Below are 15,491 nucleotides of genomic sequence, written 5' to 3' on the forward strand. Positions count from 1 at the left end.
GTGGAGAAGAGATGAGGAGGAGAAGGCGTTTAGTGGAGGAAAGTGGAGGAGGAGGAGGAGTTTTGGTGGAGGAGAGATGAGGAGGAGGAAAAGGCGTTTGGTGGAGAAAGTGGAGGAGGTGGAGGAGAGATGAGGAGAAGAAGGTGGTTTAACATTTTATATCTCCAAGATTTACAGCGTCTGTGTCCTTAATGGTGACTTACGATGGTTTGTGGAAGCAGTAACTCTATCTGCATTACCTGGGCCGCGTTATAACACAGAAATAATAATAGTAATGATAATGATGGTGATAATAATGTTAGTGATAATGATACGCAAGGAATGGGCTTTTGTGTTGCGGTTTTTTTATGGATTTTTTGTAATATTTTTTTTTTTTTTGTAGAGGTATTTTTGTAACATTTTTTCTATTTTGTAGAGTGATTTTTGTAACATTTTATTTATCTTTGTAGAGGGATTTTTTTAATATTTTTTTCTAGAGGGATTTTTGTATCATTTTTTTGTCGAGGGATTTTTGTATCATTTTTTGAAGAGGGATTTTTGTATAATTTTTTGTAGAGGGATTTTTGTAATATTTTTGTAGAGGGATTTTTGTGACATGGTTGTAGAGGGATTTTTGTAACATTTTTGTAGAGGGATTTTTGTGACATGGTTGTAGAGGAATTTTTGTAACATTTTTTCGAGAGGGATTTTTGTGACATGGTTGTAGAGGAATTTTTGTAACATTTTTGTAGAGGGATTTTTGTGACATGGTTGTAGAGGGATTTTTGTGACATTTTTGTAGAGGGATTTTTGTAACATTTTTTCTAGAGGGATTTTTGTGACATGGTTGTAGAGGGATTTTTGTGACATTTTTGTAGAGGGATTTTTGTAACATTTTTTCTAGAGGGATTTTTGTGACATGGTTGTAGAGGGATTTCTGTAACATTTTTGTAGAGGGATTTTTGTGACGGTTGTAGGGGGATTTTTGTGCCATTTTTGTAGAGGGATTTTTGTAACTTTTTTTTATCTTAATCTGCCTCCATTACTGTTAAAAAAAATCCTATACGAAGAACTCCATCAAAATCATATCTTCCTTGTATTACTTTTTTCTTCCAGTTATGTATTCATTCGTCTTTTTATTCTGTTCATTATCTTTGTTTGTTTATTTCTTCATTTTCATTCACAATTTCACAGCCCATTTTGAGTCAGATTTCTTTTACTTATTTTCATTCTCAGATTATTTTGGCTGCGAGATATTTTTCAACCATTTTCATTCACAGGTAGTTTTCAATGCGAGATATTTTTCTATTCCTTTTCATTCACAGATAATTTCAAGCGCAGATATTTTTCACTTCACTCCATCCTCTCATTATCTTCTCACGCCCCCCACACACACACACACACGTATTTCTTGTCTCCACGCTTCGAAAGTTAATTCCCCCAAATATCACGCCACAGGGCAGAAGGTCAAATAATCAGCCCGAATTTAATGTTCGATTTTTTTTAGATATATAATTATTTATGTATATGCTATGGTGGTATGTCCCTCGTGGGCTTGGGTGATGATGATGATGATGATGATGATGTTCTACTACTACTACTACTACTACTACTACTATTATTACTACTACTACGACTACCACTACGTCTACTACTGCTACTACTATACCTACTACTACTACTACTACTACTACTACTTCTACTACCACCACCACTACTATCACTGTCACTATCACTACCTCCATCATCTTCATTTCATCACTACCATCAACACCATCATTGAATTCACCATTACTGTTACCACCACCACCAACAACAACAACATCACCATCACCACCACCACCACCACCACCACCACCGCCTCGCTTACGTCACTGTGGAAATCAACTCATCACTAATTCCTTCTCTCTCCCTCTGGTCGCAACGCCGCTCGAAAAATCTGAAGGTCACCGCGCACATCACCACCAGGGCTGCCGCAGAGGGGAGAGGCTTATGTGTCCCTCATTACCTATATACACACGGGGGAGGGGGGAGGGGGGGAGAACATGGGTGGTGTGGGCACGGCTGACGCACTGGCGGAAGGGCATGTATGTGAATTACTATCTCTGTAGACACTATAAGGAGTTGAAAAGAGCGGGGGGAAAGGAAGGAAGGGAGGGGAAAAACAAAGTGAGTCAGGGAGTGGGAGGAAGAGAGGGGAAGAGGACAGGAGGACAGGGAGGAAGGGAGGGAAAAGATGGAGTTAGCCGGGGAGGGGAAAAGAACGGGAGGAAGAGGAAGGAAGGGAGGGAAAAAATAAAGTGAGTCAGGGATTGGGAGGAAGAGAGGGGAAGAGGACAGGAGAACAAGGATGAAGGAAGGGAAAAGATGGAGTGAGCCGTGGAGGGGAAAAGAACGGGAGGAAGAGGAAGGGAGGAGAGAGACGGAGTATGACAAGGAAAGGGAAGAGAGAGGGAGGGAAAAGGAGTGAGCCGAGGGGAAGAGGGAGGGAGGACAAGGAGGAAAGTAAGGCTGAGGAGTGGATAAACAAGAAATCACGTATCATCGGGCACTTTTGTATCTTTTTTTCATTTAGCTGCATAAAAATAAAAATAAAAAGAATAAAGGCAAGCGTGAATGGGTTGTCGTCGCCGGGGATTACAGAGCGGAGACGAGTCCTACTTTTCCATCCCTCCAGCAGCGCCCCCGTGCCGCGTGAACCTATAAATACCACGGGAATAAAGTAAAGGTGACGAGTCTGATTAATGGACTTCCAAGCGTAGTTTCGATGAATATTTCAGTGTATCCATCGAAGCTTGATTGATCCTGGGAAATTGATTTTGTCATGTAGAGCGGCATTTCAGCGTGCGTGTGAGACGGAAGAAAGAACGCGGAAGAAGTCGTGAGGTGGCGCCTTAGTGAACAGTGAGGTGGCGCCTTAGTAAACATTCATGATACCGACGTGGCTGAGTGTATTGACTTTTCATGTTTTTTTTTTTTTTTTTTTTTTTTTTTTTTTTTTTTACAGCAGAGGAGTTAGTTCAAGGGCATAAAAAAAAAAGTTACAAATGTTAAAAAAAGCCCGCTACTCAGTATAAAGAGTATTTCACGAGACATGCGCATCGTACCGAGTAATGAAAACAAAAAAATGAATATAAGGTCTTTTTATCTCTTTTCATTCTCTTCGAACTGTTGTTTTTTTATTGGCTTTATTTTTCAAACGGCGTATAAGTCTTTACTAACAATAATGGATCAGGTTTGTCGTTTTGTATCTGTTTTTCATGAAGCATCGTTTATTTTTTGCCGAGATATTTCAAGGATCTAAACAACATTAACGGGCCGGGATTTTTGTCAGCTGTCACATTAAGAACTTTTTTTCCGGTGTCAAACAATTCAGGAGCATTCTCTTTTGTTGCTGTTTATATCTTGGCGTTTTTTTTTTGTTTTTTTTTTTTTTACAACAAAGGAGACAGTTCAAGTACACAAAAAAAGGAAACAATAATAAAAAAAAAAGCCCGCTACTCGCTGCTCCCTTCCCTTTCCCTAAACTAAGAAAGAATGATAAAATTATGTCAGTACGAAAAACTAACGCTGAGCACAGTGTGAACGAAATGCAAACCAACCTAACCTAACCTAACCCACCTCCATCACCTGTCCAGCACACACTCAAGGGCAAGGGGGGGGGGGGGGCAGTCCACCTCGAGCCACACACGACCTGGTACAACACTGTCTCTCCGCCACAGCCAGCGAGGGCAAGACGAGACGCAAGATGAGCCGCAACGCAGCGTCTCCCCGTCACCTATACCGTCACCTTCACCTGCACCAGTGTCGTAAACAGTTTATTTCGCTGAGAGAGAGAGAGAGAGAGAGAGAGAGAGAGAGAGAAATAAAAAATTAGGAAAGGGAGAAGATGGATTTAGTTGAGCGAAGAGAGAGAGAGAGAGAGAGAGAGAGAGAGAGAGAGAGAGAGAGAGAGCGAAGAGAAAGGGGAGGGGGTTATGGGTGAAAGCGCTTACTCTAAGAAACGCATACTTCTGATATGTTTTCTAGCACCTTTCAAGTCCTCCAAACATTTATCTCTTCCTTTCTCTATATATCTTTCTATCTAAATATATATCTATACCTATCTATCTACACATCCAACCCCCTATCTATGTATCTATCTGCATCTATCTATCTGTATCTATCTATCTATCTTTTTCGCAGCAGGTGACATTTTTTTCCCTTTCGCGTTATCGCTGAGAACTAACGCAAATATTTCCTCCATTTCCTTCCTTTAGGCAAATACGCGGCACCCAACCCTCCCTCGCCCGTATAATTGGAATCGCGTGTCCCTGCTGAGGTGCATTTCCCTCTCTTCTAAATATTTGTTCCCGCAGACTCCCGGGAAGTGTAAAGAGCGTTGTGTTTACTCAGAAAACACACACACACACACACACACACACACTCACGCGAACTCACACTTCCTCACTCTCCTTCCGTCTTTCCTCTCCCCATGCACTCTCCCTCTCTATCCATGTATCATTTATCTATCTGTGTATAGTCATGCCTGCCAGGAACCACACGTCTTATCCCGTCCGCTGCGATTGGAACGACTTTGGCTTTCACTGGTAGCCTGATAACATATACTCCCAGGTCTTTTTCTGCTTCTGTGGTGGATATATATAGTGGAGTGTTTCCCATGTGGTATTGGTACGCTGGATATCCCCTCCCAAGGTGCAGGACTTAACATTTTTCTTCATTGAATTGTAGCAACCACTTTTTGTTCCATTCCTGTAGCTTGGTGAGGTCTTCTGCTAGGAAATCCGCAGTCAGTGTGTTACCAAGTCCTCTATATCACAAGCAGGAGACGGTGGCGTGTTTACGAGAGCCTGGATTACCTGTCGGCCTGATTGCCTCCTTTGCCTAACCCTCGCGTGACACCTGAATGCATAGACCGATTAATTATACAGACGTGAATGACTTAAAGCATCACAGTAGACGCTTGCGCACACATTTAACGTTAAGATTCGTTTTAGGTCCCTCTTAACCTGTCCGCTGCGATTGGCACTGATTTGGCTCTTACTGGTAGCCTGGTAACATATATTCCCATGTCTTTCTCTGGCTCTGTGGTGGATAGTGGAGTATTTCCCATGTGGTATTGGTGTAACGGGCTTGTCGGGGGGCGTTTAAAGGGCATTGATTAAGACTTCAGCTTCCTTAAGGTGAATATATTCGTAGCCTTTGTACAGGAGCGTCGGAGCGAGAGTGACTGTCGTTGTGTGTCAGTCGGACTCTCGTGAAGGAGTGACGAGTTACAGGTAGGAAAATAATTGTTACAATTGGTCACGTACGTCAAGGTGACCTCTGCGCACCATCGGAGTGCGAAGTATACAAAACTGAGACGGTAAACACTGACGGACGACACTCCTATAAGGTGGCGTGATCTATCTGTCGTGGGTTTTTTCCATTGACAATTGTATGCCTAATTCGTGGTGATAATAAATAATAATAATAATACATTGATATATACTACTATAACATTGGTGTGCTGGATATCCCCTCCCAAGGTGCAGGACTTAACATTTTTCTTCATTGAATTGTAGCAACCACTTTTTGTTCCATTTCTGTACCTTGGTGAGGTCTTCTTGTAGGAAATCCGCCGTCAAGCGGTTAAGTTTATGATAGGAGATAACTTCCCAGAATTTTGATGACAGAAATCGAATCAGCAGTACCTCTTGGAAACGTTTTAGTTGAAGGAAAGTGGAAAAAGTAAATGATAAGAAAAAATAATAACAATAAATACTGGTACACTGACCGCCACACTCCTCTATAACAGTAACAGGTACATGACACAGGTATGGATATGTGTGTGGGTGTGGAGTGGAAAGAGTCGCTGGGGAATGGGAATTGGTGGTGGTGGGATGGGTGCATTTTTACGATAAGAGGCGACGGAGGGAATCATTAGGATATCTCTAACACTAAATTGACACTGTTTTTTAGGTCTTTTCCTTATATTTGCATTACAGGAGTGGCATTTTTACCGACTTATTCCTTCGGCGCCTTGGTCAGTCTTCTTTACAGCGAAAAAATGGAAAAAAAAAAGAACTTATGCTATATAAAAGAAGAAAGAACACACTACTTCTCCATGTATCAAGATGACAAACGAAGCCGCAATAAACGTATCAAAGTCTCGTATTATTGCGTGGAGTGGAGAGAAAGAAGGAGGAAGGGTGGAGAGTAAAAGGCAAAGGAGGTGAGTAAGGCGGAAGGGTGCGGGGTAGGAGGGTAGGGAAGTCAGGCAACACTCACGTCATGGTCTGCGTGGGCTTGAAGGAGAAGTCAACGCGGTATCGAGTGTCCACCATGAGCTTGACCGTGCGCTCCTTCTTGAACCTGTTGCCGTCCACCTGTGTGTGCGGGGAGACGAGAGAGGGTCATTAGTAGTTGCTGAAGAGGTAGTGGTAATAGTAGTAGTGGTAATGGCAGTAGTATGGTGGTAATGGTAGTAGTAATGGTGGTTAGATGTTAGGAGTAATTAGTTAGTAGTTGTTGTAGTTATTAGGTGGTCAGTAGGAGTTTGTTGTTGGTTGTTTTTGAAGATTGTAGAAGTTGTTAGAAGTTATAGGTGTTAGCTGTTGAAAATTAGTACTAGTTAGTTTTCAGAAGTCGTAGTTATATAGTCGTTAATTGTTTAGAGTTTGTAATGGTAGTAATGGTGGCCGTGGTGGTAGTAGTAATTGTATAGGAACCGCCATTCTTTGTCTGTATTTCCTCCTTTCTTTGGCTTAAAATCTTCCAAGAGGGGAATAGCAAGACGCCTCGACCCATAACAATTGATCACTGGTTTTCGGAGTCTTCCTTTGTGTACCTTTTATTCGGGCAACTTTGCTTTTCTTCTGCTTCTCTAACTATGAAAAAGAAAAGGAATATAAGACACCAAAAAAACAACAACCGGTAACAAGTGTCATATAAAGAAGAAGAAAGGAGAAAGGAGAAATGTACACAAAGGGAAATCTCGCAACAAGACCCACTTAATTAAACGAAGGAAACGATGATCCACAGTTAATATTAAGAGGCATTTGGCAAGGCGACACTCGGAGGGAAACAAGAAACGTCTCCCACGCCATGCACAAGAATCGCTCAGCCATTAAGGACGTGACGCAGCAGGAGGAAGAGGAGGAGGAGGAGGAAGAGAGTTAGGACAGGAAGATGAAAATAAAGAAACGCTAGAAAAATAAAGAAGAAAACAAAGATGAAGACGAAGGTGATGAAGATTAAAAAGATCATGGAGAAGATAAAGATGAAGAAAATAAATTTAGAAGATAAAGAAAATAAACAGGAAGATAAACAAGATAAAAGAGATAAAAGAGAAGATAGAAAATAGATTAAGAAAAGAAAAGAAAAGAAAGTGATGAGAAGAAAAGAAGAAAAATACGAAGATAAAAGATAGAGAAGACAAAGAAGATAAAAACGAAGATAAAAAGAATAAAGTAAGAAAGGAAAAAGTAGAAAAAGATTATGAAAAGAAAAAAGAAAATGAATAAAAAACATAAGACAAAGAATATAAAAAAGAAGATAAAGAATAAAAACAAGAAAACGAAAAGAAGGAAATAAAGTGAAGTAAACGACGAAGCAAATGAAGAAAGAAGAAATCAAATTAGAGAGAGACAGACCGAGACAGACAGAAACAATATGAGACTGAGAAGTAAAGGGAGGAGGCAGTTTTAAGGGGACAGCCAGGTATGTGTGTGCGTGTGTGTGCGTGGGCGGGCGGGTGGGGCGAGTGTTTGGGAGCGAGGAGGAGGAGGTTGGAAGCATTTAGACCTTGGTTGGAGGGTAGTCTCGCTGTGTCTTCCTCGCCCTTCGCCTCTTCCTTATTTTGCCTCCGTCTCACGTGCCCGCCTGCCGTTAGCGCTGAAGGTCACGGAGTAGGCGCGAAAGTGGGCAAGGAAAGCAGCGGAAAGAGGTGATAATAGCCGTGCCTTCATTGGACCTTAACCCGTTTTCTTTTTTGCTTCTGGTTCAGGATTCCGTTTTCTGTGTTTATCGTTTTCTTTCGCACTTTTTTTCCCGTTTTTCTTTCATTCTTTTGGTTTACTTTTGATTCCGTTTTCTTTCTTTTTTTTTTTTTCTCTCTCTCTCTCTCTCTCTCTCTCTCTCTCTCTCTCTCTCTCTCTCTCTCTCTCTCTCTCTCTCTCTCTCTCTCTCTCTCTCTCTCTCTCTCTCTCTCTCTCTCTCTCTCTCAAAATAATACACTCCCTCCCCAATGAGCAATAATAACAGGATATCATAAAACACACACACACACACACACACACACACACACACACACACACACACACACACACACACACACACACACACACACACACACACACACACACATTCTTTCTATAATTGTGCGTGAAATATCTAGCTTAAACTGCATCTCTCCCTCTCTCATAAATTCTCTCTAAATTCTTCTTTACGTTGCATTCCTTTATTTCCTCTCTTTGTATGTTTTTCTTTCGTTTTCCTTCACATTCCTCATCATGTCTTTTGCTTCAGGTCACCTTGAGTTTGTTTGTTCGTCTTTGTTGTCAGTTTCCGTTCGTTTCTAAGTATGTGTGCTTGTGTGTGTGTGTGTGTGTGTGTGTGTGTGTGTGTGTGTGTGTGTGTGTGTGTGTGTTTTCTTTCCTATTCGTCCTAAATTCAAGCTTTTCTGCATCTTTCCTTTCTTTACCTCCTTCCGTGTATATATTTCTTCTTCTTTTTTTCCTCCACCACATGACATCTTTTTCTGTTTCTTGCATTTTCGTTTTCCTAAGGTACTTTACTACTACTACTCTCTACGTGTACTAGTGTATTTGCGTCTTTTTTTGTGTGTGTTCAATATGCTTCCTATATGTATGTTTATGTGTGTTCTGGGTGTGTTTGTATGTACTGTGCGTGTTATGTGTGTGTCCGTATGTCCTCCGTGTTTGTTTTCGTTCGTCTGTTTGTATGTGCTGTGTGGAGGTTTGTGAACTCTGTTTGCTCTCTTATGTTGGTATGTGTTCTCCGTGCGTATGTGTGTACTGTGGGTGTTTTCCGTGTGCTTGTGTGTGTTTTGCGTGTCTGTGTGTCCCGTGCGTGTTCTGTGAGTGTTTGCGAAAGTAAGCGCCTGGCTGCGTTGGTGCTGAGGCCGCTTGCGTGTCTCGGAGGGCGAATATCAAGAGTTCGTCAGTGTTGGAGCGCGGATGATGAGGCGCCAGGATGTTTACGAGCTGGTATTGTGCACACGCTCGAGAGAGAGAGAGAGAGAGAGAGAGAGAGAGAGAGAATACGTCTATCTTTACAGCTTTTGAATGACCGAATTAATAGTGGAACGGAGACGATAAATCTTACGACACTTTGTTTATTTAACTTTCCTCGCTCACTGCCCCCCCACTCTCTCTCTCTCTCTCTCTCTCTCTCTCTCTCTCTCTCTCTCTCTCTGGCAGCTCTCTCTCTCTCTCTCTCTCTCTCTCTCTCTCTCTCTCTCTCTCTCTCTCTCTCTCTCTCTCTCTCTCTCTCTCTCTCTCTCTCTCTCTCTCTCTCTCTCTCTCTCTCTCTCTCGTGTCAACACCTCGTCTAATCACGTTTTGACATAATCCCGCAGTTCACTTCCTCTCCATCCCTCTCATCTTCCTCCTCCACCTTCCCCTCTTCCTCCTCCTCCTCCTCCTCCTCCTCCTCCTCCTCCTCTTCTATTGCGGAGGCGTGTCGCACATTGGAGCCATTTGTCGGGGGGTGGGCGGGGTTGATGGGGCTTAAGTCAGTCTAATATTGCCGTGCTAATGCGATCCTCTTGTAGCTATTAATTAATTCACTAAAGCATGAGTTGTATAATTTTCATCAATAACTGTTAATGTCCACTTAGACTTAATCTTTTGCGTTATGGCTGAGGTGTTTATGGTCGATGTTTTGTTATACATTGAAGACGATAAAGTTCTGTGCGAAATGTATAAAGACGAGTTAATACAAGGCGTCCTGCAGCTCTCTTTCGGCCACCTCTTTGGATTCTTTTTAGGAGCAGCGAGTAGTGGGCTTTTTTTATTATTGTTTCCTTTTTTTTTGTACCCTTGAGCTGTCTCCTATGTTGTAAAAAATAAATAAATAAATAAAATAAAATAAAAACTGCCAATTCTGAGTTCTGAGTCCGTGTTTAGTGTTGCTGTCGGTAGTTGGCGCCATAGTGACCATCGTAGGTGCGCGCCATGATCGCTTATCCCACTCAGCCAATCAATTAGTCGTGTAGGTAGAAGCGCACCAAGACACTAATTTAAAGCTGAAAAGAGTGTCGCTGATTACAAAGAATACTGATAGCCATGCGAGACTCTATAATGGTGATAGATTGTAGGAAGCGATAACCTTTCCAACAGCAACAATATCGAAGTGTATACAGAACAGCATAAATAAAAAAAATAAAAAAGATCAAAGCAAGTAAAAGTGGGTGGTGTTAAAATTAAATGACTACGAGAAAAATGGAATGCTTTCAATTGTATTTTAAGAAAGTAACATCTAGAAAACTTAAGAACAGAAGTTGACTAAAGTACAAAAAATACAAAAAATAATTGAATAAAAGATGATTTGTAGCCCCGTTGAAAACCATTACAGACAATCCGACAGAAGCTTTTGAAACCCGAGTTAATGAATGCTGAAAATGGACGAATGCAGGATAGATTGAGACTTAGAAGATTTATAAACAGGGCATGAGTATAAAGCAGCCAGGAGTGCCTTAAAAGATTAGAGCGATCACACATCTTTTCTGCAGGGGGAATGTAGCTCTTTTGGCGGGAGGAATATAACATGCTCTCCAAAAGTAGGAATGCGGGAACGTAACATGATCTGACGCTATTAGGAAAAGGTTGAAGTTCGTAGCAATTGTGAGGACTACTACTACTACTACTACTACTACGACTATGACTACTACTACTACGACTACGACTACTACGACTACTACTACTACTACTACTACTACTACTACTACTACCACAACCACTACTACGACTACGACTATTTCTACTACTTCTACTACTACTACTTCTACTACTACTTCTACTACTACTTCTACTACTACTACTACTACTACGACTACGACTACGACTAAGACTAAGACTACTTTTACTACTACTACTACTAAGTGTTGGTACATTTTCATAACTGTATATCTCTCTCATGTTGCTTTCTTTCCTAAATATTTTGCTTGCTTTATCTTAGCGATCAATGAAGAATAGGGTATTGAAGTGGTCTGTTAAATATTGTGTGTGTGTGTGTGTGTGTTTGTGTGTGTTTGTGTGTGTGTGTGTGTTTACAATAGTGAGATCTGGTTCGATGTAGTTCTGGGAAGTTTTTGCACACACACACACTCACACACACACACACACACACACACACACACACACACACACACACACACACAGACTCTCTCTCTCTCTCTCTCTCTCTCTCTCTCACCCATGACACTATTGATTTTGGTGGTAGTGCTATTGTTGTTGTTGTCGTCGTTGTTGTTGTTGTTGTTGTTGTTCCTCTTGTTTTAATAGGAGTAAAGTAACATATAAATCATCTGTTTGGGGAGATTCAAACTTTATGTATTAAGTCTAAGTGTATAATGTCGCGTGCTACACATATATATATTTTTTACTAATGTTTATGGTTACTGAAATTTTTAAGAAACTCGCATGACACACCTCAGTAGGAATGTTCACGCTAATGTTCTTTTCCTTCCGGTGAGATTAAGAAAGACTCACTAATTTCTTCGTTCATACTTCCATTCATTCATTCATTCATTCATCCATATTTCCATTTACTCATTCAGTCAGCAATTCATCCACCTATTTACCCATTCATGCATTCATTCAGTCTGCCATTCAATCATCCATTTTTCCATTTATTCATTCAATCATCCATTTTTCCATTCATTCATTCAATCATCTATTTTACTATTCATTCATCCATTCAGCCATTTTTTTCATTCAATCATCTATTCAGTCATCCTTCCCACATTCACCCATTCATTCATCCATTCAGCCATTTTTCCATTAATTTATTCAGTCCGCCATCTTTCCATTCATTCATCCATTCAGTCATCCGTCCACCCATACAACCATTCATTCAATCAACCACCCTTCCCTCCACCCATTCAGTCATCCATGCACTCCCCTCCTCCATGCAGCCAGGCCGGAATTCAGTCGTCTTATCAGCTACTCAATTGCCCTTCCGTCTCACCTTTAATCTGTCTGTCATTAGGTCGGTTTATCATTCACTTATTACCTGTCTGTTGATTAGGCAGTGAATTAATCTATTTGCGTGTCTGTCTTGATCTATCAGTTTTCCATCAGTTAGCACAAGAAAGAGTGAATCAATACGTCTTCAAGCAGTTTTACGTGATCACTCCTTGTCAGTCACTCACCCACCCTGTTATTCAATAGATTAGTTAACTCCATTTTATTTTCGCTCACGGCCATTGTTTGTCTATTATTCAGTCAGTCTATCAGTCACCCAGACATTTAATCAGGCAGTTGCTCAGTTGATTATACAGTCAGCCGATCAGCCAGTCAGTAGTCAGTCAGTCAAACAATCGGCCAAGTAGTCAGTCAATCAGTCATCCCACCAATCAGTCAGCCAGTCTGTCAGCCAATCAGTTATTCAGTCAGTCAGCTACCCAATAGTCGAGTCGGTTAGCCAATCAGTCAGTTAGTCAAATAATCAGCCAGGCAACTAGTCAGTCAACCCGTCATTCACTCAGTCAACAAGTCAGTCAGCCAGCCAGTCAGTAGCCAGTCAGTCAGCCAGCCGTGTAGTCAGCCTCCCTCCCTCCCCCAGGCGCCGTATATCCTCCTCGTCGTCGCGCCATTAATCTTGCAGCCGATCGCTCCCCGGCGCCTCCCGCTCATCACTCGATCTCAACTCATTACCTTCTTATCACTTTAATCCCCGGACAGTTTTATCACCGAGCCCAATCCCTTTCCGGCGAGCCTGTCAGTCAGCCAGCCGGGCAGACCGAAACTTTCCATGAGCTCTTTTGCTGATGGAAGCTCGACCACCTGTTTCGAGTCTGATCCGGAAATTTATTCTTTATTCCTGTATAGTGTGTGTGTGTGTGTGTGTGTGTGTGTCTAAAACTACCTCTTCGTATGTTTGAAGTTTAAGGTTATTACTGCGGTGTTGTGCTGCATCGCGTGCACGTGTGCGTATGAGTGTTTGCGTGCGTGTGCGTGGCCATGTGCGTGCCGTGCCTACCTTGAAGAACACAGGGACGCCGTCCGACTCCTTCTTGATGGACATGGTCAGCTTGAAGTTGGTGTCGCAGTCCATCCTCGAGACGGAGAACCTCACCCGCTTCTTGCCGTCCACGCAGCTCCGCCGCCGCCGCTCCTCCAGGGCCAGGGATCGCGCCCCTACCTCTCCTGGCAACTCTTCCTCCTCTTCCTCTTCTTCCTCTTCCTCCGTCACCTCTGTTTCTCTCTCCCACAAAACGCTACACGCCTCCCCGTTCACTATATCGTCCTCGTCCTCGTCCTCGGGCTGCCCCGGGACAACGAACACTCGCTTTCGCTCACTCCGCCGCTGGACAAGTACGTCAGCCGCCGCCAGCCCCTGCGTCACCTCCCGCGTATCCTCGTGTTCCTCAGACGGCCCGAGGTTCACCCTGCCAACGCCGCCACGTGCTGTCCCCGGGGTGTGGGTCTTCCCCGCCTCCGCCGCTGCCTCCCTCACGCCGCCAGATGACGCCCCTCCAACTCCTTCTCCTCCTCTCCCCGTCAGCACCTGCCTCACGCCGACACACTCCAACGGACCGCCGCGCACACCAGCCTGTCTCCCTTGTTGATTCACCTTCGCTCCCCTGATGCCCTTGTGACCTATCTGTCTCCCACCACTAGCCCTTTCCGCTCCGCTCAGAGATGTGCGCCCCTGACCTGCCCGGCGCCACGTTCATCAGACTCGGCGAGGTCAGTGGCCGCGAGTTCGGAGCCACGAAACACGATCGTACTCACTCGTGTAACCTCGAGTCCCGAGAAGCTGTTGCTGTTGTCGATATCGAGGAGGCGCGTCGGAGCATCATTAGCATAATAACCTTACATCTAAGTCCTCGATTGCTTTTCGTTGACAGAGGAAGAGTTTGATCCGAGAGGTGTGTGTTTTATTGGGTGTTTCCTTCCTCCGCAGCTTCACTGGCCGTTGCTTTTTTTCCTTCACTCGTCAGAGGAGCCACGGCGAGGGTCAGGAGGAGGAGGAGGCGTCAGGTCACACGGCAAACCCACGCTTCGAAGTTTTGGGTATCGGGGCGTCACCTGAGCTTCCGTTCGGCGAGGCTTCAAGGGCTGTCTGGGAGGAAGCAGAGGGGCAAAAGACTTAGTGTAGGAAGGAAAGGAGGAGTGTGTGTGGGTGAGAGGTGGGTGTGGGGGCGTGGGTGAGGGCGTGGGAGGGAGGGCGCGTGGGAGGGGTCGCGAGAGAGGACAGTTGCCAGGACCTCCGTGCGACGCCCGGCTGCCGAACACACTGACGAGGCGAGGCACACGTGGAGGCCCTCACGCCGCGGCCACGCACGCGCCCGACACCGCCCGCCCATCCACCCCCTCGCGGCACACACACACACACACACACACACACAAGAGCAACGCAGCTAATGCACAGACAAACACATTCATGCACGAAATTTATGGAGCATCCGCGACGTACTGCATACACACACACACACACACACACACACACACATACATACACACACACACGTCTTTATTAGAGGGAAAGCTTCACAATGCATTTCCTTGTGTCCCTCATAACCCCTTACCACCAAATTCCGTCCTACCCCCCCCCCTCTCTCTCTCTCTCTCTCTCTCTCTCTCTCTCTCTCTCTCTCTCTCTCTCTCTCTCTCTCTCTCTCTCTCTCTCTCTCTCTCTCTCTCTCTCTCTCTCTCTCCCTACCATCCTCAGACAACACCTCATATCTCTGCCAGACCTCCCCAGTTCGTTACCCGTGGACGCATCAGCAGTTAGCGGGGGATCTTGCCGCTTGCCGTTGACACACGTAAGGAGAACCCAGCGGACACAATCTCCTGGGTGTGGTCCGCATAGCTGGGACTTCAAAACACCCACCATTGTCCCATAGAGGAAACTTCAGCTAAGCGTCCCATCCACTTTTCTTGCTCCTCAAAGTTTCACCGTTACTGTCCCATTCCTCTTCTGTGCCTCGAGTTTCCATTTTGTATGTAAAGGATCCGTAGACTTGATTTATTTATACCTAACCTCCTCCTCGTGGGTCGTTTTATGCTCCTGTTGTACGTCAATGCCCTATTCGGTTTTCTTAGGGCATATATTTGTTTTTTCCCTTTATTATGTTTCTTCTTAACTATTTGTACTCGAGGACCTGAACTTAAAGCCGATCTTCTGTTTCGTAATTGTTTGAAGGTTATCGTAAAACTTGTCATCCTGCTTATCACTACGGATAGATATTGGAGTATAAAAAATGATTTATCTTTAGTTTGTACGCGCACATTAATACTGAAGGATTCGACCAAGCTCTTTTCTAGACCTCTGTGGACCGA

General features: G+C 43.7%; 2 protein-coding genes across 3 annotated transcripts in view; one reads left to right on the forward strand and one right to left on the reverse strand.

Annotated features, from left to right (window-relative positions):
* Positions 1–13,875, reverse strand: part of LOC126997441 (CB1 cannabinoid receptor-interacting protein 1-like) — a 173,142-nt gene extending 159,267 nt beyond the window's left edge. Inside the window, exons 1-2 of the mRNA XM_050858533.1 lie at positions 13,186–13,875; positions 6,250–6,347 (exon numbers count right to left, since the gene is read on the reverse strand). Of these exons, the coding sequence (XP_050714490.1) occupies positions 6,250–6,347; positions 13,186–13,260 (173 nt within the window). The 5' untranslated portion in view covers positions 13,261–13,875. The remainder of the gene's footprint in view (positions 1–6,249; positions 6,348–13,185) is intronic.
* The window catches only part of LOC126997439 (uncharacterized), a 90,160-nt gene that overhangs the window by 66,835 nt on the left and 7,834 nt on the right, over positions 1–15,491 (forward strand). The window lies entirely within an intron of this gene.

The sequence above is a fragment of the Eriocheir sinensis genome, chromosome 12 (genome assembly GCF_024679095.1).
Source record: "Eriocheir sinensis breed Jianghai 21 chromosome 12, ASM2467909v1, whole genome shotgun sequence".
In the NCBI taxonomy this organism is placed as follows: Eukaryota; Metazoa; Arthropoda; class Malacostraca; order Decapoda; family Varunidae; genus Eriocheir; species Eriocheir sinensis.